Source organism: Hydra vulgaris, chromosome 10 (assembly GCF_038396675.1).
Source record: "Hydra vulgaris chromosome 10, alternate assembly HydraT2T_AEP".
NCBI classification, from domain to species: domain Eukaryota; kingdom Metazoa; phylum Cnidaria; class Hydrozoa; order Anthoathecata; family Hydridae; genus Hydra; species Hydra vulgaris.
The window spans coordinates 11825663-11851593 of NC_088929.1; the positions used below are offsets into that span (position 1 = coordinate 11825663).

At 25.6% G+C, this 25931-nt stretch overlaps 1 protein-coding gene across 1 annotated transcript; it reads right to left on the reverse strand.

Moving 5' to 3' along the window:
* Window positions 1-19500: 19500 nt before the first annotated feature.
* On the reverse strand, window positions 19501-21039 carry LOC136086141 (uncharacterized). The gene has a single exon (XM_065808417.1). The coding sequence runs from the start codon at window positions 21037-21039 to the stop codon at window positions 19501-19503; it is 1539 nt and encodes a 512-aa protein (XP_065664489.1).
* Between the last annotated feature and the right edge of the window lie 4892 nt (window positions 21040-25931).

The following is a 25931-nucleotide window of genomic DNA, read 5'->3' on the forward strand; positions in this document are numbered from 1 at the left end:
TATATATATATATATATATATATATATATATATATATATATATATATATATATATATATATATATATATATATATATATATATATATATTGTTAGATCGACTTAAAGTAGACTTTTTTGAGTCCACTTAACGTTTTCAATAAGTTTTTAGTCGAAGTTAAAGCTGTTAAAAAGTTAATAGACAGTTTTTCTAATCAGGCTATTGCTTCTATAAAGATTGGCGAATAGAGAGTTTTGGTTTAAAAAAATAATTTTGACTTTAAGTGTTAGTTAAAGTAGATCTACTTTAAGTGTAACTTAAAGTAGATCTACATTTTGAGACGAGATTTTGTGTAATAAATCTTTACAATATTTATTTAAGTTTTTTTGTTCCAAAAGACATCATACACCTAATACTAAAATAACTTCAATCAAATGTTAAATCTTTCTTTCTAATGATATAATATAAAAAAAGCAATTAAGGAGGTCGCTAATGAATTGACTTTTATTGAAAAAAAAAATCATTTCAAGTTTTGAATCAAAAGAAATTATTTACCAAGGTAATGGTAAAGTTGCTTTTTTGTAAGAAAGTAATAAAATAATTTGTAAACTTAATTTTCAAGCAATCTATACACGTTTTTTGTTTACACTTATTTTAAAGTCCATATAAAGCAAATTTTTCAACAAGTCACTTTAAACGAAGTTCTAAATGTTTTAAACAAGTTCACTTCAAGTGACGTTTCAAACAATTAAAGTAAGTCCATTTTAAGTGACGTTTTAAACGTAAATAAGTCCGCTATAAACGAAATATCAAATCTTTCAAAATAAGACCACTTTAAACGAAGCTGAAGCATGTTTCAGAAAGCCAATTTAATTAAAGTTTTGAAAGTAAATTATATTTAGTAACTTAACGTAAAAATGCATTTTTATAATAATTGTTTGGCATATAAATAATTGTACAAGAACAATCTATAGAATATTTACAATTTGATTTTTCTAACTTAATTTCTACGTTTTGAGCTCAAACTAAAGAAACAGGTGGTATAAAAGTATAATAGAGGTCAAGAAACGCGCTTTCAATTTGGTTAAATTGAAAAACTTTAACTTTATACAACTAAAATCTCGAGTCATTTTTTTAAAATAAAATCAGCTTCAAGTAGAACGATTAATGGCTTACATCTGAAATACGGATCTGTCAACTGTACGTTAATAATTAAATCTGTAATTTTATCAAACTTCTAAACAGTTTTACTTTGTAAAACTACTGTACTGCTTTGTTTGCTTAAGGCTTAAAAAGGTATTTTACCAAGAACAAAATAAGATAAATATCTTAAAAAAAAGTTAAGGAAGCTTAATGATTTAAGAATTAATTAAGAATTTTAATGTTATACAATGTATATTACAGGTCCTCGTGATCTTATAGATTTCAATTTAGATGACAGCCTATATTATAATATATATGTATAGAAAGTTTTGAAAGCCACTAAAGCGTTTTCGCAAACTTAAAAATGATGCCAAAGCAGTTTTTTTTTCTTTGATTTCAAACTTTTATATGTAATACGATTTTTTAAAAGTATTTGAACATTGTTTTGTCAATTACTGGGATCGGCACTATGTCATGAAACATAAAAAGCAGTAAAAAATCTTAACGAATGTTCTCCATGAAAAAAAATATACATAAACTCTGTCATATAAGATGTCAATACAATATTTCACCGATAAAATATTGTTTTGAATCAAAGCGAAATACAAGCTCTAAAAAGCGGTGTGCTTTTAAATTAATACGGGAGACGGGTTAATCTTAAAAACTTTCAAAATGTCTAATAAAAGACAGTTTTTCAAAAATCCAGTTCTACAAACAAGGATAGGTTATATACCGACTAGCCGGCTACATTCTTAAATTTACCGTTTATAAGTTAAATTATTCCTTGCGCGGATGTGGAGAATATAACAATCTCCATAAATCCGTTATTATTCTCCATAAACTGTTTAAATATGTAAATAAAAATTTATGAAAAGTTAAAGTTAAAAATAAAAAAAAAAATAGTTTTGGAAAAAAAGGAAAAAAGCTCTTATAGGTAAAAAAAAATGGTTAAGTTCATTCGCTCGCAAGTTCAAGTTCATAGTTTTATTTTAGTTTTATAAAAAGATACATATTCTAACAATTCATAACACCGCGGATGAGCATTTAATTCCGATGTTCGCGCCTTCTTCTTCACCAATGTTGCTTACCTCTTCTCTGCCTCACGTCAATATATTAACACTTCACCTGCAATTACCCATCACACCCCCTTTTTTTCGAAGAATCCCCTCTGCTCACATAATATCTTTGAATGATTTTTTGCTTTTTTTTCAACGAAAACTCGAACTAAGGTAAAATTAAAGTAAACAACCTTCGAATTCACAGCTAACGTGAATTGGTTGAAATATTCAAATTACGCTGATTTTTTCATTGAATTATAATAACGTTTTAAAAACATCAGTACTTTCAGATTTTAAATTAATTTTTCAAATTTAACTTTAATTTTTGCTTGCTTGTTTAATCTTTTTTAATAACTTAATTCAGATTTTCTAACATCAATAACTGAGCGCATATTTTCAGCTAGTTAAAACATGGTCTCCCACCAGCTGAGTAAAATATAGTGTCCCACCAGCTGAGCAAAATAAAGTGTTCTACCAACTGAGTGAAGGATAGTGTCCCAACAGCTGAGTGAAATATAGTGTCCCACCAGCTGAGTGAAACATAGTCTCCCACCTGTTGAGTGAAATATAGTGTCCCACCAGCAGAGTGAAATATAGTGTCATACCAGCTGAGAATATGCACTGTTCTTTTCTTATAATTCTTCTATAAAACATACTGTTTTATCAGTATTATCTTATAATTTCTTCAATATTTCGTCACTATAAACTCAATAACTTAACTGATCTTCAGTTATTTGACAACTTTTGAAAATATAAAAATTTTAACAATTTGGAGAAATCTTTAATATTTTCTTTATCCTGATATTTTCGAAATATAGAACTAATTTATTGTTCAATAGATTAAACGAGAATGATCTAAATAAATATTTTTATTTTATGAATGAAGCAACACTGCATTGCAAAGTTGAAGAGTATTTAATAAGTTTCATTAAATTTACTATTGTGTTGTTTTAATAAGTGTTTTTTTTTTAAATATGATATAGGGGAACTTGTTGTACCTTTGACCATGTTGTACCTTTGGTCACTCTACTCTGTCGGTTAACTAGTATTTAAAAAAAAAAAGTGAAGTGTCATTTGAAATAATAGTCCATGACGATTCTTCTTATCGTAAAACATCATACTTGGGATAGATGGTCCTCAAGTAATTAAAAGTTTTGGCTCTTCAAAAGTAATTATTTGCGTTAATCTTATTCTGATTTTAAAAATGTGATAAATTGTTGTTCGATTCATCTACGACATTTTAAACATTACCCAACATCATTTTTTTGTTATGGAAAAGTTTGGATGATTATATCTGACCGTAAATAGGGATTAAGACAATAATTGTTAAAGAAACCCATTTTGTGTACCTTTGACCAGAGTAGGATGTTGTACCTTTGACCAAAAAAAACTAAAGAAAATATAAGACTTTATCTAAATAGTTGTAATAACTGATTTTATTTAAATAAATTAGTAATACTATTAATAATACTGGGTATCGTTACAAGTCTTTGCAAAATTGTAAGAATTAATTTTTCATATTTTTTTTTTAGACAATTACAACTGATTAAAGAATAGATAGATTTGTTTTTTTATTGATATAAGGTAGGCCAGAAGTTGCAATATAATATAAAACAAGCTAAAATATTAAAGAAGTTCAAACATTGGATGATTTTTTAATAATAACATTTCGGTCAAAGGAACAACGCGCATCGGTCAAAGGTACAACGTATGTGTTGTACTTTTGAACAATTGACTTCTTTTTTAAAACGCGGGAAAAAGATACTTCTTGGTTGAATGAAAAAAATTTCCTAAGTATAACTTTTGAGCAAATTATGAGAGAATATTATATAGTTTGAATAGTTTAAACTTACTCAATCAACTATGCAAAAAACGCCTTAAAGCAAAAAGTGGTCATAGGTACAGAAGGTTCCCCAACTACCTTTTTTAATTTTATTTCTGTGACTACAACTAAAACTGTGTTTATGAACTTTATATCTCAGAAATAAAAATAATAATAGTTAATCATTTTATAAATAATATTGCAGAAGTTTATAGCGGTGTTAAAAACTTTATACCTTTTTGAGAACTATTTTAAAACAAAAGCAAATTATTAGTGAAATGATGTAATGATATAGTTTTTAAAAAATATATATATACAAGTTTATCATAAATTTTATAACATTTAGGTCTTACTAACAGGACCGGCGCGAAAATGTATTTTTTATGAGTAGTAAAAATGCCGACTGAATATTATTATTTTTAATCATTAAATGGAATTATTCTACAATATAGCGTTGATTACTAAAAGCCAAACTAAAAGAATATTTACAATAGTAATAAGTTTCTGACTAAAACTTCTTCTTTAAGACTTTTAAAACCTTTTTATTCTCGAGTTCAAAAATAACTTTGCAAACATTAATTTTTCCGTTGTTTTATTGACGCCCATTTTAAACGCTGAATTTTTTAAATCAATTTTGTCCAACATATCTTTCTTAGCATTAAGAAGCATCAAGTTTTGTAATCGATTAGCATGCATTGTGGATCAGAAACAGTTTTCTATCGGTTTTATATTTGATCTGTAAAATGTATGATAATTAAATATCGTCTGAGAAATGGGGTTCATCAAGTACATGATATTTTTCATAAGGAACAAGGATACTTAAAAATCGAGTGTAAGGTTTCTTTTAGACCTTTTTTTTTCTTTTTTTAAATAATTCTAAATATAGAGAACTTTTTTTAAAAATTGACGATTGCGCCGCTCCACTTTAAAATCCGTGTTGTCGGCCCTGAGCTATAGTTCCAGTATTTATATCTAAATAAAGGTGAGTTGATTTTCTGCAAGGGTGTTTATAACTAATTATATAAATACCCTTAAAAACATTATTGGTTCGGCTTGAGCTGTACATCTTGTTTTAGACAAATGACTGGGTTGTATAGAATTTTCAATCATTGGTAAACTTTGTTGTAATTGTCTAAATCTGTATTTGTGCTGATAACGCACAGAAAATGTTTATAATTGATTTTACTTGTACATTTATGTTTTACATTTACTTTTATTCTTTTTCCTCGCAATTTTACCAACGATTTTTATACATTTATTGCTTTGATACTAAAAACAATGAGTGAAATAAAGTTTCTAAATGAATTTATTTGGTATTACTGATTGAAGTTACTAGAATTTAGTGTTTGAAGGATGGAGAGAGGAAGAGGTGGTTCTAATCCAAGTTTTCGTATTATTGCAGATTTCTTATCAAAGCAATTACATTATTTAGTTATTAGATTTAAAACAGAATAATGAGCATTAACAGTTATAAAGTAGTCTGTTTTATTCTAGTGTGACCGCACTAAAGATTAAACAAAACATTCAAAAAGTATTAAATTCAAAACAAAAAAACAATATATAGAAAAGAAAACAATAAACTGGTAAGTTTTTAAAAATAAAAATATTCTGTTTTAAATTTCTTGCTTAACTCTCTGTTCACTTTTTAACGAGAGCCAACCCGAAAAGGTCTAGGGACGGCCCTAACTATAACAAATCTAGGTTAAGTTGACATAAGCCCAAGGGTTATTAAAGAAGTTTTTGATATTATTGAAAAACCCTTGCTAAATATTTTTAATCTTTCATTTAATAATGGTATTTTTCCTGACCTCTTAAAACTAGCAAGAGTAGTTCCAATTTTTAAAGACGGTGAAATTTCTAAATTATCTAATTATAGACCTATCTCAATACTTCCATGTTTTTCTAAAATTTTAGAGAGAATAATGCATAATAGGCTATACAATTATTTTATAAAACATAAATTGCTTAATAATAATCAGTACGGATTTAGAAAAGGGCACTCGACAGAACATTCAGTAATTAAATTTGTTAAAGAAATTTTAAACGGATTTGATAACAACCAATATACTCTTGGGGTTTTTATTGACCTCTCAAAGGCCTTCGATACTGTGGATCATACTATTCTTCTTTACAAACTCCGAAATTATGGTGTCAAAAATAATAATTATAAATGGTTTTTTTCCTATCTTAATAATCGCAAACAATGTGTATCTTATGACAAAACCTGTACGAAACTAGAAAACATTTCTTGCGGAGTTCCACAGGGATCTATTCTAGGGCCTTTATTATTTATTATCTATATAAACAATATTTACTTATCTTCTAGTGTATTAAATTTCAATCCTTTTGCTGACGACACTCAGGTTTTTTATACCCACTCAAACATAGAGTCAATCTTTATCACTATTAATCGTGAGCTTGACAACCTCAATGAATGGTTAAATACCAACAAACTCTCTCTAAATAAAACTAAAAGCAATTATATTCTTTTTTCTAAACCCTCCAAATCTGAAAATTTGCCCCTAAAACTCCCAAATATTTCAATAGAAAAAACTAATTTACAACGGATATTCTGCATTAAATTTTTAGGCGTTTTACTTGACGAACAAATAAGTTGGAAAGACCACATTAATTTAATAGAAAATAAAATTTCAAAGAGTATTGGAATTATGTACAAGACAAGACATATGTTGGATAAAAACTGCTTAAAACTTATCTACTTTTCGTTTATCCATAGCTATATCAGTTATTGTAATATTGCGTGGGCCAGCAATTATCCATCAAAATTAAAGCGTATCTTAAATAAACAAAAACAAGCTAGCCGCCTTATATTAAATTCTAATAAATACACCAGTGCCAATCAACTGCCTAAAAAGCTTGGAGTGCTTAATGTTTATCAATTAAATATCTACAGTATTCTTTTATTCATGTTTAGATTTAAATATCGTATGCTGCCAAATATTTTTGGCGACCTTTTTGTTATTATAAATCATAAATATCAAACAAAGCATTCATTGCATAACTATCAGGTACCAAAAACCTTATTAAAACAGTCTAATTTCTCAATAGCATACCGAGGGCCACATTTGTGGAACTCATTCCTTCCAATTGAAAGTAAAACTATAATTTCACTTCAAACTTTCAAAGTTATTTTAAAAAAATAGTTACTTGATTATAACATATCTCAAATTCTATTTTATTTTTAATATCTTCTTTTTCAATTCTTAACTTTTCTTTCGTTTGCTTAAAAGTAAAACATATATTTTTTTTGCTTGTTTATTTAAATTTGTATTTATTTCTTTTTTTTTTTTTTTTTTTTTTTTTTTTTATACATATATATTTTTATGAATGTATAAATATTTCTTTTTTTTATGTATAAAAAAATGTAAAATGTTTATTTTAAAGTATTTATATTATTTTATTGATATTGTAAAAATTTATGATAGATTTATGATAGTGTAAACGATACAACGGGGCTAGATGATAAGACTTTTGTCTTCTGCCTGCTCCGGTCATATCTTAACTCAAAATATTTTGTAAATAACTTATTATGAAAATGACGAAATAAAAAAAATAAAAAAAAAAAAAAATAAGTTTAAAACTAAGAAAATTAAAAAAATGAGAACGCAATAAGATTCCGTAAATGCCAAAATAAATATATCGGAGACCCGGCACGAAGCGGTTTCGGCATATTTCTATTTTGTACTGCTTTCTGCTGTATCTGCGACATAGAGAGAATGTTTTTTCTTGAAACAAACAAAAAAAGTTATCTTTGATGTTCAGAATATATATTGAATTTATTGGGCTCTTTAACAATCCTTTTAATGAGGTTTTCGCAAATGTTTTTTGCAAAAATAAAAAAAATCTATATATCAATAAAAAAAAAATTAATAAAACATAATTATTTAAAATAAGCTTCAAAATTTCTGTAAATGACATTGGCCGTAAAACAATTTGTCTAGAATATATACTAATCTAAATATTATTACGCTAATAAATAGTGCGCATAGTTACGCCTAATGTTCGTGTTGTTAATGACGGTTCTGTATTCTGTAAAATACACTATTTTTTAGTTTTTAAGTAGTTTCTCAACTTTTTATGCGCGACTATATGTCCCATGCGGTCTTACGAGTAAGGTCAAGAAACAAATTAGAGCTGATATACTTTTATTTTCAAGAAGAATTAATATTATTCATTGCTTAAAATAAAAATTTAAATAATCGTTTGTTTGTTGTTGGTTGTTTTTATTTTTTTAACTTTTATAGCCTGTTTTCATTTTTTAGAAAAAGTTAGAACTTAAAACGACTGGTAAAATAGTTTTTTTAGTACAATGTTTCTTTTTTAGTAAACTGTTTCAGTTTTGTCGTTAGTCTTTTTAGAACATTTTAAGCAAGTATTGTTTTATTTTTTAGAGTAGTTAAGAGGAGCTGATGGCTTTTTTAGTAAGGTCACTTCATTCATAATGAGAATAAAATTTTATTTATGTATTTAATATGAAAAGTTAAATAAAATAAGACTGTTGTTTGTGGTCATGTAAGTGTATGTACATAAGTTTGCGTTTGTTTCAATCTATTTTATATTTCTCTTTATCTATATCTATATTTTATATTCTTAGGAAAAATAATAAGGAACAGAAAAATTTAAAAAAATTCTTCTGGATTTTGTCAAAAGATTGTTGTGTTATGCTTCATTTAAAGGTATCTGAATATGTATTTATTAGAAAATTTTAATTTTGTTCTTAAATGGTTTCATCTTTTTCATTACAATGATGTGAATTGTAGTCTGCATTATTTGTTATATTAAAAATAATTGATGCTAATAAATGTTGTTTTATAGTTGTTAAAGGTTTACATATATGTTTATATTTTGCTCAAAGTTAAAAAGTTTTTGATAAATACGTGTATGTGGTGATAAATGTTATAAAGTTGTTTTATAAATGTGTTTATATAAATGTGTTTTTATAATAGAATGAAATGTATTTTATCTAATGTGTACATGATTGTTAAATGAGGTGTTTTCATATGTTATATAACATTAAAAAAAATATTGTGTTTTTGTAGTTAGTATAGCTATAAAACACAGTATATTTGAGATATAGATCTAGAGCAAATATCATCAACCTTACCAGTCGAGCGGTGTTACTGCTTTAGGTCTAAGTGTTGTCTAGCCTTCAATATAACTATTCTGAAAATGCATAACATTTTTGATAACATCTTTGATAATTTTTAATGCAATGTTTATTACCTTTGGCTTATCTTTATGTTAGTGTCTGTTGTTAAAAATGATTAATAGGTAGTTTCATTACTAGAATTCACTGAATTTGTTTCTTAATATAAATAGCACAGTGAATATTATTATTATTACTGCGCATGGTTACGTCTATTGTTTGTTATTAGTTACGTTTCTGTATTCTGTAAAATACACTATTTCTTAGTTTTTAAGTAGTTTCTAGACTTTTCTTAACCAAGTATTTTCTTAAAGAAGTCACGACCTTTCATGGTACGAGTTCAAAATGTTTAAGACATTAGATAGATAATGTTTAGTAGCTTGAAATGGAAGGTAATATAAAATCTTTTTAAAATTTTAATAAGTTATTAATTTATTGTAATCATTTTTTAAATTGTACTTTTAAATTTAAAGCTTCGTGTTATAGATGTACATTTTTAAAAAAGATTGATATAATTCTTAGATGGGGTCTAGCGTTAGAAGATATTTATGGGAAGTTTCATGCTTTCACATGCTTTTAATAATTGGGATAAAGGCCATGACAACATTTTGTTATAAATAAAATTTATCTATAATATTGTTAAAAACTTTGCTCTTTGAAAAAAATGTTTCTGGCTTTTTAATAAAGATATAATAATTTCTCTTGCATGAATGAATTGTGGTTTGAGATATAATTGTGTTATTATATATTTGTTTTTCTATATTTAATATAGCATTAATCATTTTCGTACATTTTTTTTTAAGTTTAATTGTTTATAATTTATTAAGATTTAGATTATTACAAAATTCATGTTTACAGAGTTGCTATTAATCATAATCAAGTTGTTGTAATAAGGAAATTGTAAAGGTTTATTTATAAAATATGGTATATATATTATAAAGAAAATTTTGGTTTTCATATGTTTTCACTAATAAATAGTTCAATATATATATATATATATATATATATATATATATATATATATATATATATATATATATATATATATATATATATATATATATATATATATATATATATATATATATATATATTATTAGAAACACTTTACTATTTCTAATAAAAAAGGATATTTGTTTATTTTTGATTTTTTTATATTAAAAACAAAATAATTTTTTTTTTTTTTATAAGTCTTTGCTAATATGGTTGCAGGTTTTTCTTAACTTTAATTAAATAAACTTAAGAAAAAGTAATACAAGTGTATTACTTTTGATGATGGCAAATTAATTTTATTTTGCATTTATTTGGTTTCTTTATTTTGTAATTTTTCGAGTAAGATTTTTGTAGTTATTTATTAAGTTTTTTTATTTTATTGTTAACGTTAGAGTAGTAAAAAAAATATATAATTAGTGTTGCTTTGATAAATATGTTTAATGAAAATGATGACATTGAAGTGGATGATGGGCTAGATGAAGTTATGTATTTACAAGATGATCTAAGTGCTATAAGGCGTGTTGAAAATAATCGAAGACGAAATGAAAGAATTAAACTTAGGCGATATGAAATTAATCGTTTACAAAATGAAAGAAATAGGCTTAATCAAGATGAAGTTAATCGTCGCCAAAATGAAAGAAATAGGCTAAATCAAGGCGAAGTTAATCGTCACCAAAATTTAGGAAGATCTGTTGGACAAGGGCGAATGTATTCTATAGCAAAAAGTAATGCTATTCCAGATTATAATTATTTAGGAGAAATGAATCAAATTTGTCAACACTATAGTGCTAAGAAATCTCCAGATGAAACACATTTTCTATGTTGCCATAATGGTAAGGTAGCTTTGTCTCCGCTTTCACCTTTTACACAAGTTCTACAGGATTTATTTTACAGTTATGTAGATCGTAATGCTAATGATAATTTTTTTAAACATATTCGAAATTATAATGCCTGTCTTTCTTTGGCTTCATTTAAAGCAACTTTAGTTCAACCAATAAATCATGAGCCTCCATGTTTTAAAATATGTGGCTAGATTTATCATTGTGTAGGTAATCTTAGGCCAGATCAAGGTATTCCATTAATATATTCTCAACTATATATATATATGATCCACTTGCAGCAGTGAATTTTAGAATGCATTAACGTGATAATGATCTTTGTTTACGTGATTTAATGTTTCAACTGCAAACAATAATTACTGAACAAAATCCATTTGCTCATGCATTTAAAAAAATGGCTTAAGTAGAAGATGAAGAAATTCGTCAAGTGGCTATAGAAGGTCGCCAAGCTTCTGTTGTAAAAATGTCTTTACTTGAAGGGGTTGATAAACGTCGCTATAATCTACCTTCACACGATGAAGTTGCAGTTGTATTTGTTGGCAAAGATGGTGCTCCCCCAACTTCCAGGGAAGTTGTTTTTTACCCAAGAGGTCATCCTTTAAAAATTGTGTCAAGTATGTCAGCCAACTTAGATCCTATGATTTATCCTCTCTTTTTTCCCAAGAGGTGATGCTGGTTGGCATAATCAGTAATGCATAACCTTAGGCGCGCCACACTGGTTAGAAATCATGTTACATTATCTCTTTTCTACACTGGTTAGAAATCATGTTACATTATCTCTGTTCTACAGAAAAGACTTTCTGTTCGGCAATTTTTCTGTTCATTATTTTATGGCAAGAAACTATTTCAGCAATATGCTGTAGATGCATATGTAAAAATTGAAGGCCAGCGTCTTGATTTTATTAGAAATAATCAAGATAAACTGTGAAGCGAGCAGTATGATGCCTTACATGAACATGTTAACAACATTGCAAACGAACGTAATGTTAGACCCGGGCGAGTAGTTGTTTTGCCATCACCTTATGTAGGAAGTCCGAGAGCTTTAAAAGAAAACTTTGAAGATGCTATAGCAATTATTAAAAAGTATAGTAAACCAGATCTTTTCATTACTTTTACTTGCAACCCAATATGGCGTGAAATAACAGAAAATTTATATGCGGGTCAGACTGCGAATATTTTGTTCTTTTATAATTTTTTTTTTTTTTACTTTTTACTTAATTTTCTACAATTTCCTACTAGCATGGAATCACGTAGCTTTTTTAATGTTTAATCGTTCCATCGATAATAAATATTTTTAATTATTTTAGTATGGTTTTTTTTACAATAGGCATTGCTTGACTCTTCGGTACTGGAGATAGCGGCTATTATAACTCATTTGGAAAAAAGAACCTTCAACATTAATTGTTTTCTAAGAAAAATATGTTTTATATAGATTTTTTTAAAATATTTTTGTTACATATTTAACTATTTATCATGTATATAAATTTATTTTTAAAAAAAGTGAACACAATTTTAAATATTTAATTTTTACAACTGTTTTACATGCTTTTAACACCTCTTTTATAGTCTTTTTAGCTCATTTAGACTAATTGCTCACCTTTATGTGAAAATATTTATCGATGTTGCTCAAATTTGTATTAAGGTAAAGCGTAACAATTACTTCAAAAATGTCGAATAAAAGCAATTGCTTTTTTTTATCAACCTGACTTATACAAAAATTAATAAAAAGTTTTAAATATAACTAATAATTTTAACGCAAAGTTAAGACAAACGCAAGGCAAAATATATTCCGGACATTTTTCGCGATATATTTTCTGCATAAGTATAAATTTGGATTGGATTAATGCTGAAATAAATATGTGTTAATATATGTTAATATAAAGTAAATCGGCAAATTTGTTTACCGTATTTTTTTTTTAATTATTATAATTTCTGCTGCATTATTAAAAAAAAAGATAGCTTGAGTAATAAGCTTTAATATTATAGGAGCAGTAAACAAGGATTAGCCTTATCTGGAATTGCGGATATATTTTTCAACTTATAGTTTTTCCGGATATCCAAAACAATTTCTTTTCATACAAGTTTACAAGTTATATATTAATAAGTTATATTAAGATACAAGTTAAGGTATAATTTTTGTGAAAAATTATTTTTTAAGCTTAACTCATCACTCTATGCAAAATAAAGAAAAGTTAAAAAAAAAATTATAAACTACTCAACTAAAAGTAGTATAAAATGCGGGTTCTGGCACATTTTGATTTCAACCATTTTAGTATCCACATTTTTTTCATATTATTTTAGGTTCATTTCAAACTGTATTTTATAAATTTTTGATAAAATTCAATTTTTTTTCTAATCGATTTGATCGTTTTTTTATTTCTGGGTCAATTCAATCTAAAAAAATTTGATCGCGATCAAATTTTTTATAAAATTTGTCTCAATTTTTTATTATCTATCCAAGAGTTAAACGATTCAGGACTTTACATATTTTCTTCATCTGACTCATTTCCTAAATCTAAATCTGTCATAATACTTGTAAAATTAGAAATCTTTTTAATAGCTACTTCTGTTAATTTAATTTGTATTGATTCAATCATTGAACCGATAAAAATACCTTCAATTTTTAAGCATCCAACGACATTACATCTTTGATTTATATAATCATGACCTGAAGTTTCAACAAGGGATTTATTATTTTTACGATAAAATAGTAAAGTTATTCTTAAATCTTTTTTCTTTTCTGTAAATAACTTTCCATATATTACTGGAGGTGCATTAGGTTTATCTGTATTATATCTTAAAATTTTTAAATTTGAAATATTAACTTGAGATTTCCGTCCACCTTTTTTTATTTCATCTTTATACTTTTCAATTTGTTCTCTACAAAATTCTTCAATAGCTTCAATCATTTAAATAAATTTTTGTTGATTTTTAGTTATACCTTCTTTTTCATCAAAACATACTAAAGAAAGTGAATAGCCATTAAGTTCATTAGTTTTCATATCTTTATTTTCGCAAACACCATATGAAAATAAAGGTAATTTTTTTATTAAAACGGGTCCCTCATTTCCATTAGGATATCTATATGCAAGATGTAATTTTTGATATGGAACAGGTTTGTCAGCTTTAAATACTTTTTTTACAAATAAGTTTTAAATGTTAAACTTTTCAGGAGTTATAAATATTTCATTAGCATTTTTCATTTCCATTTTATATACGCAAGAAAATTATTTATATTATTTTCAAAAAAAAATTTATTTTGTAAAACTTAACTGTAATAATAAAGTACTCCAATGACATGAAAACTTCCAGATTGTCCTACTTGTGCATCTCCAGAGTTTAATGTAACTACTAATCTTCTTCCAGCTCCAACAGCAGGCATTGAATCTTTAAAATGTCTATAAAATGAGATAGTAGTTGTAGATGTAATTGAAGGTGCTGTAACACCATTAGTGTCTACTTGAGCTAATAGTCCAGATTCTTCATTATTAAATGAATAAACATTAGCACTATTCCATGAGGTAAGATAAAAATCTTCTAATCCAGATGACATGAATATACATATACTAGTGCTAGACTGATTATTTGCATCTACATATCCACCAGATATTGAATAATTACCATAATTATATGGAGTCCAAGGTGTTATAGCATTGTTAGTATGTTTAGGAGGAGTGCTACCATCATACATTCGTACTCTTGATTCCCACCAATTTCCAGATACGCCAATAACATGCATTCTAATATTCTTTAAATAGACTCCTCTACCATATCCTGCAGTGTCTAATAAAATATATTCATTACCATAAGATGTATTCATATATCTAAATACAACAGATCGTAAACTAAGATCTGAGATGTAAGGTGGTAATGATGGATTTCTAGTAACAAAAGGTTGTATCCAATAGTTAAGTACAGCTCCAGTAACGTTGTAAAGTTCAATTTTTAAAGTTTGTTTATATGGCATATCAAATGTAAAATATCCTCCAAATTGAGTAGGAGTATTTATATTACATCCTTGTAAAGAGTTAAAATAATATGGTCCACCAAGTGGGGAACACAAAAAATCACAAGCTAGACCATTAGTATCCATTCCAACATTAATTGTAGTATAGGCATGATTTCCTATGCGAAGTTCACCATCTGCGTATATTTTAATAAATACATTACCTGCAACACTTGGTCCAGTAGTAACTGTTTTATATAATGCTAACCATAGTTTTCTTAGAATACCACTGCTATTATTATTAAATGTTATAGTGTATACAACTGTTCCCTCATCACCTGAAGTCGGTGGAAGAGTTTGATTTTTTGATCCAAGACATGTTAAAATTGAATCAGGTACTATTTTTACAATGTGAGAAGCAGGTACTATATGATCGACGTAATCTTTTGTAGCAACATCATTTGGTAGTATAGGATTTGGTAGATTTTCTATTGTGTTACCATTCATATCAATTTTAGCAGACATATTATTCATTCCATCTCTTCTAAGAAATGCGTTATTTGCTTGAGTCATGTTAATCCATCAACTACTGTTTGTGAATTTGAATTTGAATTTGATGTTCTTCCGAATATATCAACAGGCATTTTTATATACATAAGATTTTTTTTTAATTTAATTTATTAATAATATCTTGAAAATCAACTCCTTCATCTAGTTTTTTTAAAACGTAATGACACAAGTGTCCACAGAATGAGGTGTCTCCAAATTGAACTCTTTCGCTATTATAATAACCATTATTTTTAAAATAATCAACAAATTCAGCAGGTGGAGGTTGTGCATAAGAGTCGAAGACATACTTTTTGTCATCGACTTTATACCAACAGATCCAATGAAATCCATCTGTACTTGAATCTCCTTTATTTACTATTCCGCATTCTTTTTTATTAATATTTTTTGGTAATTGATCTCTTACAAATACACCTCTAAAATTTTTTATTTTTAGTTTTTTTGCTGCTTTTTCTAATTGAAAATTTGTAAGTGGTACATTAGGAAGAATTATTCCTTCAACATTTATAAATTTATTCATTTTATATATGAAAAAGGATTTTTTTCATATATAGATTTCAACTAAGTTATAGTATCCTTTATGTGGATCATAATTATCAATTTTTTGGCTGTAGATGATATTAAATTCGACATTGTCAATACATTTTGCATGGTAAAATTTGTAATATTTTTTTACTGCATTTATGAGATCATTTGTTCTATTTTTAAGTGTCATTTTATCAGCATATTTTGTTAAAACTGTTATTTTACCCTTTTTTCTATTCAATAAAGTTTTTAAATTATATCTTCGTTTCATCTGCATTTCCATTTTATATAAAGAAAAAATTTTTTTTTTATTGTAAGTTATAAATTTTATTGTAATTTATAACTTTATTTACTTAATTTTATTATATTTATGACATTATTACAATAATTTTCAATTGAATTAAATTCGTCAATGTTTTCGATGCATAAGACGTCATTAGCTAAATCGTCTTCAACATTCAGTCATTCTCGTATAAATTTTTTGCTTCTTCTATTGCTTCTTCTAATAAATCTTTATCAGAATTATTAATAGCTATTACAATTTTATTATTATTAAATATAGATTTGATTTTTAGTTCATGTGAAGTTTTCATTTTATATTGAAATAAAATTATTTATTCCAAATTTTTCTAACTTTACATTCAATCTCATTTTCTGGTTCTTTCAGGAATACATTTAAAGAATATTCTCTTCCATATAAACTAATAAGTAAATCTAAATAGTCAGGGAAGATGAAAAATTCTTTTAATTCAGGTAAATGTAAATTTATATGACATTCGATTTGTTTTAATATTTTGCGAGAAAAGTCTAATATATCAACATTTTTTAAACAATAATTTTGTTCAAATTCCATTTTACCATAATTTCTTCGTAATTCTAAAATTTGAGTTGCTTTATTATAACTATAATAGAGAGATGAATCATTATTTATTTCTTCATATTCAGATATATCACCATGTACATTATAGTATTTATTATCATAATATTCATTGTATTTTTTGTTATCCATATCCATTTTATATATAAAGAAAAAAAATTATTTTATTTCAATTTTTTTTTTAATTTTATTTCTTTATGTAGAAATAAAATTATTTATTCCAAATTTTTCTAACTTTACATTCAATCTCATTGTCTGGTTCTTTCAGGAATACATTTAAAGAATATTCTCTTCCATATAAACTAATAAGTAAATCTAAATAGTCAGGGGAGATGAAAAATTCTTTCAATTCAGGTAAATGTATATTTGATTCTTTTATCTTTTCATAATCATAAGTGAAAATATTTGGATTTCTAGATAAACTTTTCCAATCTATTTTATCTAAATTATTTTTTAATATCTCAATTGCATTTGGATTTGCAGATAATGCATACCAATCTACTTCATCTAAATTATCTTTTAATAATTCAATAGCATTAGGATTTGAAGATAACATACCCCAATCTATTTTATCTAAATTATTTTTTAATAGTTCAATTGCATTTGGATTTGCAGATAAATAATACCAATCTACTTAATCTAAATTTTTTTTTTATATCTCGATAGCATTTAGATTTGTAGATAAATATAGCCACCTGACTTTATCTAAATTTTCTGTTAATAATTCAATTGCATTTGGATTTGTAGATAATTCACTCCAATCGACTTTATCTAAATTATCTTTTAATAATTCAAAAGCATTAGGATTTGAAGATAACCAAAACCAATCTACTTTATCTAAATTAACCTTTAATATGTCAATTGCATTTGGATTTTGAGGTAATCCCTCCCAATCGACTTTCAAATCTAAATTATCTTTTAACAACATGATAGCAATTGGATTTGGATTTTCACATAAACTTGACCAATCTACTAATTTTTCAAATTCTATAACAATTATTATTCTCATTTTTATATAAAGAAAAAAATTATTTACATCATTTCAAAAAATTATTATTTTTTTAATTTTATTTCTTTATGTAGAAATAAAATTATTTATTTTTCACGTTCTTTTAAATTTATATAAAAAGTTTTTTAAAATAATTTGTTGCCTTTTGCCTAACTGTTATGGATACGATTTTTGGCTTATTAATGAGATTATAGTGTCCATATGCTAATGTATGAATTCCATCATCTAATATGACTCTTTTATCATCTTCTGAACTTAATGATACTTTATTAATCTCTTCTGTAAAAACTTCATGTGCATGTGATCTTATAATATTCATTTTCCTAATGTGTTCTTTTCTATTAAGTAAACAATCTTTATAATCGTCGTGTGTTATGTAGTTCTTAACAACATTCTTTTTTACTCCTTTACATTTTTTGTTTTCTTTTTCGTTAATCTTGTTTGAATACAACTTGGATCTTAATCCTACAAATTCATCAATTTGTTTTCCTGCTGCTTCATCTTTGAACATTCCAAGTACTTTCTTATTTAATCCAACTTTAAATCCATTATTAATTGCTGGGTGATTTGGATCAAATTCACTAGTATCAAATTTACTTTCAATATCGTTTTTAATATCTTCATAAAAATCCTCTATATTTCGTATGCTAATGAATCTGTATCTGTGAATAATAGTTTTGCCTTATTAGAATATTTTTTCTTTATGTAATCGTAATGAAATTCATACATTAGAGTTTTGCTCAAATCTAATATACACATACTTAAGTAAATCGGTTTGTTATACATTAATTTGGTTCTTTTCATGTGAATCGCTATTAAATTTTCATCAAATATTGCCCTACTTTCGTAGTTTTGTCTTGATGCTAATTTAACAGCTTTATCTCTGTTTGTAACTAATCTTACATCAACTCTGTTTTCAATGTTTTCCATTGTTTTTCCAAAGACTGAATTGTTCATGAGTTTAAAGAAATCTTTTTCAAATTCATTTGTTGCTTTAGTCCTTAGATTAGTATTAAGTTAAATATATTCGCTTAACCATGCACTTTCTTCAAATTTTATTCCTCTATGAATTTTTGTTATCTTTAATCCTAATCTTTCATATAATTTAAGATTTGTATAATGTATCACATAATTTTTCTTATTATTCAAGTTTGGAATATATTTTTCAACTTTACTAACTTTTATTCTTTCAGCAGCAAGTGGATAGTCATTATGTTCATCATGAAGATGATCTGGATAATCTAAATCAACTTCAAGTATACATTGAGCTGATTTCCAATTTTCCAATTCATCTTCATCCATCCATTTAAATCCATGTGTAGGAAGTGGTTTACTCAGAGCCCATCCATATAGATTATTAGCATCTAGATATTGGATAAATTTGGATGGTTTAGTTTCATCATAATTATCCATATACTTATTATTAGATTTTCCTAATCTATTTGATATTGTACTGATTCCACCTCTTATTCTTTTTTGTATCATTAGTATCATATCATAATCACTCAATAGTTCTAACTCTACTTTTGTTTTTCTCAATGCAGCATCCCAAGCTAATCCTGGTGATGTATAATATCAAGCTGGATCTAACTTATAATTTTTCATGCAAACATCTCTAAAATTTTCAAAGACATCAGCTAGTAAAAGTACATCTGAAACATTATATAAGTTGTGATAATCTCTAAAAGATTTACAATTAAATTCCTCCCATACAGTTTGTGCATATGAGTAAGCATCATCATTAATTCCTTCATCATTCAATTTAGAAAAGAACGATTCTTTTGGAGGTAGTTGTAAATCATTAAACTTATCAATAGAATCAACCCAATCATAAGAGTATATACCTTTTTTGAGTAATAAATCTAATTGATTCCCAGAATATGATTCTCCAATATTTTTACATTGTTCTTTTGTTAAATTTTTTGATAGAGCATCTAAATTAGATGACATAAATCTATAACTATCTAAGAAACGAATCTCTCGTTTAATATCAACAGTCTTCTCCTCTTTATTAATAGACTCTCCAACTTTAATCTCTCTAGAAAAGCTAATATACTTTTCTTCATTGTTAGGTATACAACTTAATTTACCTCCTAATAATTTCTTTATGAATAAGTGACTATCATAACCAGATAAGTTATGAAATAGTACTGGGAAGAACTCTGGAATTCTATATTTCAAATTACAATCTCTGTGAGCAGCACCTCTGTATTTTCCAGTTAAATGGCAATGATCTCGCACTCTGTCTTCTCCTAAATCTTCTTCACAAATATGACACTTTATTGCTGCTTTAAAGTCTTTCTTATTTTTACTTGTAAATATCATAGGCTTCTTAAAATCTACTTCATTACAAATTTGTATAATGTCTTCTTGTAATCTATCTACAAATATCTTAGCAATATCATCTTCTTCACTATTTGCAGTAAATGTTACTAATTTATCTTTGTATATACTTTGATCAAAACATTTAATATAGTAACAGAATGAACTTGGTATATGTTTTTGATACTGCTTCGTATAGGATTCATTTGGATTGGGAGTACAAGTATTGATAGGTTTAATAAAACTTTCAAAGTCTGCATATGTTACAAATGGTACTCTCATTGATTTATAATAATGTTTAAAATACATTGTTGAACCTTGTTTTGGAAGATCAATACGAACTGAATCATGTGTATTACAATACAATTTATGCTTAGATAATGATTCTTCTGAACTAAATCCTAATAAACAATTTCTACAGTAGTGAGTTGCACAATTTCTTTTTGATGTTTGTGATGAAAGTAATCTACTTAAATTATTTATTAAACAATAATGATTCGTTTCACCATCAGATATTAACAACACATCTATTAAATGTTGTCTATTATTATTCTTTGAAATACGTAAGGGATAAACTGAACTCTCGTATCCATATACATTCACACTTATATCTTGATTATTTTTCTCAAATTGTGTAATTTGTTTTAATGAAACTGGAAATTCTATTTTATACCAATTTATTTTTTCAGCTTGAGTTATAAGATCTTTATCTATTCTTTGAGGATTATTATCTGTTGGATTTAATGCTCTTGCAATACACCACTTGAAGCATTGATTATCTTCATTTTTCATATTAATGATTGCTTTTTTAGCTGCTAATTTTTTATCAAGTGGAATATAAGATTTTGCTTTAAGTGGATTATACTCTATAATATTTATATCCATTTTTTAATAGAAACAAATATCCAGTTTGATCCTAACTGTTGAAACATTGAAAAAGTTTCTAAAATTTTAGACTTTGATGTTTCATAAATTTCATCTAAATTTGTGGATTCTAATATAACAGTACTATTCGTTGCAAATCTAGGAGTTGCAGTTATAGCATCTCCTGTAAAAATACTAGTTTTTTCCATTTTACAAGTGACAACTATATTAACTTTTGATCCTCTATTTTCATTTAGTACTTTAATTGCATTATTTTTAGCAACATTCATAAAAGATTCAAGATCATATCCTTTCATACCTATAGCTGAATATTGTTTTGTCACATTCTTAACTGCTGATTGTGTCAATTTAAATTCCACTTTGCTTGGGTTCAAAGGATTTTTGTATATTGTAGAGTAAACTAGAGATTTTATTGATTCTATTTTTCTTTTAATCTCAGATCCTGTATCTTCTACTTTTTTCTTAATTGGATCTGGTATATAGGGTTTAATCCATTCTAAAACATCATTATAGCTGTTGACGACGTACGATGATGCATTTTTTACAGCTGTAGTCAACTTTGAAAATAATCCAGGTAAAACAGTGGATGAACTTGATGATGGAATTTGTTCGTTTAATATATGGTTTACATGGCTTTGTACAGGAGATGGAGCTAATATATTAGAATTATCAAATGTTATTAGATCCGAAGTGGTATGACGAGCAGAAGGAATGTAAATATTAATGTAAAAATAAGTTGTCGCTATGCAAAATTTAGTACCATAGCAATCAAGTTAAAACATATATAAAATCTGAACGGAAATAAGGGGACAAGCAATCAATTAAAACTCAATTGAAGCACCATATAGCTCAAATAAATATAAGACGCCACATGGCAAATTGTGGTAATAATTTGTTATAGCGCGGCAAAAAATAATTTTCTATAGGAAATTTTTTTTTAATCTGTGATTTTCAAAGTATAACTGAAATAACATGCTATGACAAATTTATTTAATAACGCTGGTTTTTTTGATCTCTAAATACTCTAGAATAACATATACTAATTTTTTGTTTCAAAAACGTAAATGTCATTAAACTAAAACACACGTTGATGTCACCGTTCATTATTTATTTATATATATATATATATATATATATATATATATATATATATATATATATATATATATATATATATATATTTATTTATTTATTTTTTGTATTTCAATATTCAAATGCTTAGAGTCCTGGTAACTATGAGATTTAATATAAATTAAACATAAACTTCTTCTAATATATATAGATACAAAATTAAATAGATTTTCAAGTTTATACAACTAAAAGTTTTCCAATTTCGACCACCTACTGTCCCCCTGTGCGTTAATCCAATTTCAGAAAATTTGTTTGACGATAGTCGGAAACTGACGTTGCAACATTGTGAAGTTAACAGTCAGTGCGAAGTCACAGCTAACCTTTCGCCTAACGTTGGCCAAAACATTGACTTCCAATGTTAGACAGCCGTTGCATTCTTAGTTTGCTCCAACGAAATTTTATTATATATAGGAGTCTTTAAACTTTATCTCAAAAGGTAAACAAGTGCCTACTAATTTTTACGTAATATTCATTAAAAATATTAAACTGCTTTTTTTTCTAAAATAAGGTTTGAATAAAACTTTATTTGATGAACTAAAAATTGGTTTTTATGCTGGTTATTAAAGCAACTTAAGTTTTATAATAACACAAAAAACAAAAATTTGTTGTAATAATTGTTATAATTACGATGAAATGTTTGTAAAAATTACAGGCATATAAAAAAAATATATATTTTTTGACTACTTAACTTCCCTATATAAGCTGATGCTAACCAGAGTTATGCGATACATATATATATATATATATATATATATATATATATATATATATATATATATATATATATATATATATATATATATATATATATATATATACATATATCTACATACACATTTATATATATATATATATATATACATATATATATATATATATATATATATATATATATATATATATATATATATATGTATATATATATATGTATAAACATATATATATATATATATATATACATATATATATATATATATACATATATATATATATATATATTTATATATATATATATATATATGTATATATATATATGTATATATATATATATATATATATATATATATATATATATATATACATATATATATATATATATATATAAATACATACATATGTAAATATATATATATATATATATATATATATATATATATATATATATATATATATGTATATATATATGTATATACATATATATATATATACATATATATATATATATATACATATATATATATATATATATACATATATATATATATGTATATATATATGTATATATATATATATATATATATATATATATATATATATATATATATATATATACATATATATATATATATATAAATACATACATATGTAAATATTATATATATATATATATATATATATATATATATGTATATATATATATATATATATATGTATATATATATATGTATATATATATATATATATATATATAAATACATACATATATAAATATATATATAGATATATATATATATATATATGTATATATATATATATATATATATATATATATATATATATATATATATATATGTATATATATATATATAAATGTTAGTGACGGATCCATAAAAAAACATATATAAATATATATTTATAACAATGCGTGTATATGTATAATTATACATACATATATACATACATATATAAATATTTCTATATATATATATATACACAGGTTAAGGGTAATATCGAGTGCCAACTTGTTGCCAGAGTCCTTTTAGCAGATTTGTCCCCTAGTTTAAAACTGAAGCGCATGTTAAACGTCAGACTTAAAAGACAAGAGCCAACATTTGAACTGAATCCTAATTTGAACGAAATGTGCCAGTATGAATATCTTGATGATGCCAAAAAAGACTTTCCAATTCTTGATTGGTGGAAATTGCATTCAACTACATTGTCAGAAATCTCTTCATTAGCAAGACAAATTTTAGCTGTTCCAGCAAGTTCAACTAAATCGGAGAGAGTTTTTAGCTCAGGTGGAAATGTCGTCCGATCATCCTGACACAACTTATACCGATAAAAAGTAGAACAAATCATCCTAATCAGAGAAAACATTTTCTTGTTGGAAAAGTTTGGCAAAAAAAATCTGAAATAATATTTGAAAAAGTTGTTTACATGTGACAAATGTCATTTGTTTCTATTTGTCAAAACCATGTGTACATTTTTTTTTTATTTGGATTTTAATAAATTTGTTTTCAAAAATTGTTATATTTCTCTCTCGTCTTGTTCTCGGTCTCACGAGAAGTATTAACTTCTCGTCTTGGTCTCGTCGCGGTTTGAAAAAATCTAGTCTCGCTCATGTTTATGTTTCACCATCAGTAAGTTTATCAGAAAGAATGTCTGAATATAAAAAAAAAAAAAAGGAACTTATTTTCATGTCTGCATTAAGAAACTAATTCAGATTTTTGATTCTATAAATTTTCTTAATATAAATGAGTTATAATTTCAAATTTTTCTCGTAAACATAGTATACATTTTTAGGAAATGTTATTATAGGCAGGCGCAATTTTAGGATGGACCAGACAAAAATTCCATTTTTAATTTAAAAATAGAATTTTTGTCATTAAGTTGCTAAATATATTTACACAGCATAGTCTCTTTTGAGTAATTTTTATGTTTAAAAGATTGCGTGTGGTTTGCATAACGTTTTTTCCATTTGCCCTTTGTTAAGCCAATATATTGTTTATCAGGGTTGTTTTGTGAGGAAACAATGCGTTTGTAAATAATATTCTTAGATAAGCATTTGCCGTTCATAGCTTATCAAAAATGCCATTAGCCAATCATAGCTTATCATAAACTATATATATATATATAATAATATATATATAATAATAATAATATATATATATATAATAATATATATATATATAATAATATATATATATATAATAATATATATATATATATATTATATATATATATATATATATATATATATATATATATATATATATATATATATATATATATATATATATTGGTAGAATTCAATAAATACGGCTGCGTATAAACTTTTTTTAAAATAAATATATTATTTTAATAATATATAATTATTTCGATATTTCGCAGATCTATCGTGATCAGCGTCATCAGGTATAATAAATAAAAAAGTTACAAAGAAATCGTTATAGTAAAAACAAACCGTTAAAAAGATAACACTAAAAAGCCATAATATAATACAAAAAATTTTTCCAAATAACTGACGTCAGCAGATTTTATTAAAAAATGGCCCGCAGGTTTTAGTTGTCACGTTATCACCGTCATCCCGATTGAGAACCACATCACCATTTCTCAACTCCTGTCGAACCCTAGCCCTGCTTATTTCGAGTGACTCTCTGATTTTTCGAGTTCTATATTCTGGGGCTACAGATAATGTTTTGGGGTGCAACCAATCAAACTTACCATGGCATGTTTTGGAATGTTCAGTTGCACCCGAACTGGACCATTTTTCTTTTAAACTGTTTTTCTGGTGTTCAATACATCTAGATATCACCTTCTTTTTAGTTTCACCAATGTATATCGAACCGCATGAACATTTAAGCTGGTATACGCCAGGGTTTGTGTTTAGTGGTAGTTTTGTTTTATTGTTGCAGAAAATATTGTTGATGTGAGTTGATGTGAAAATA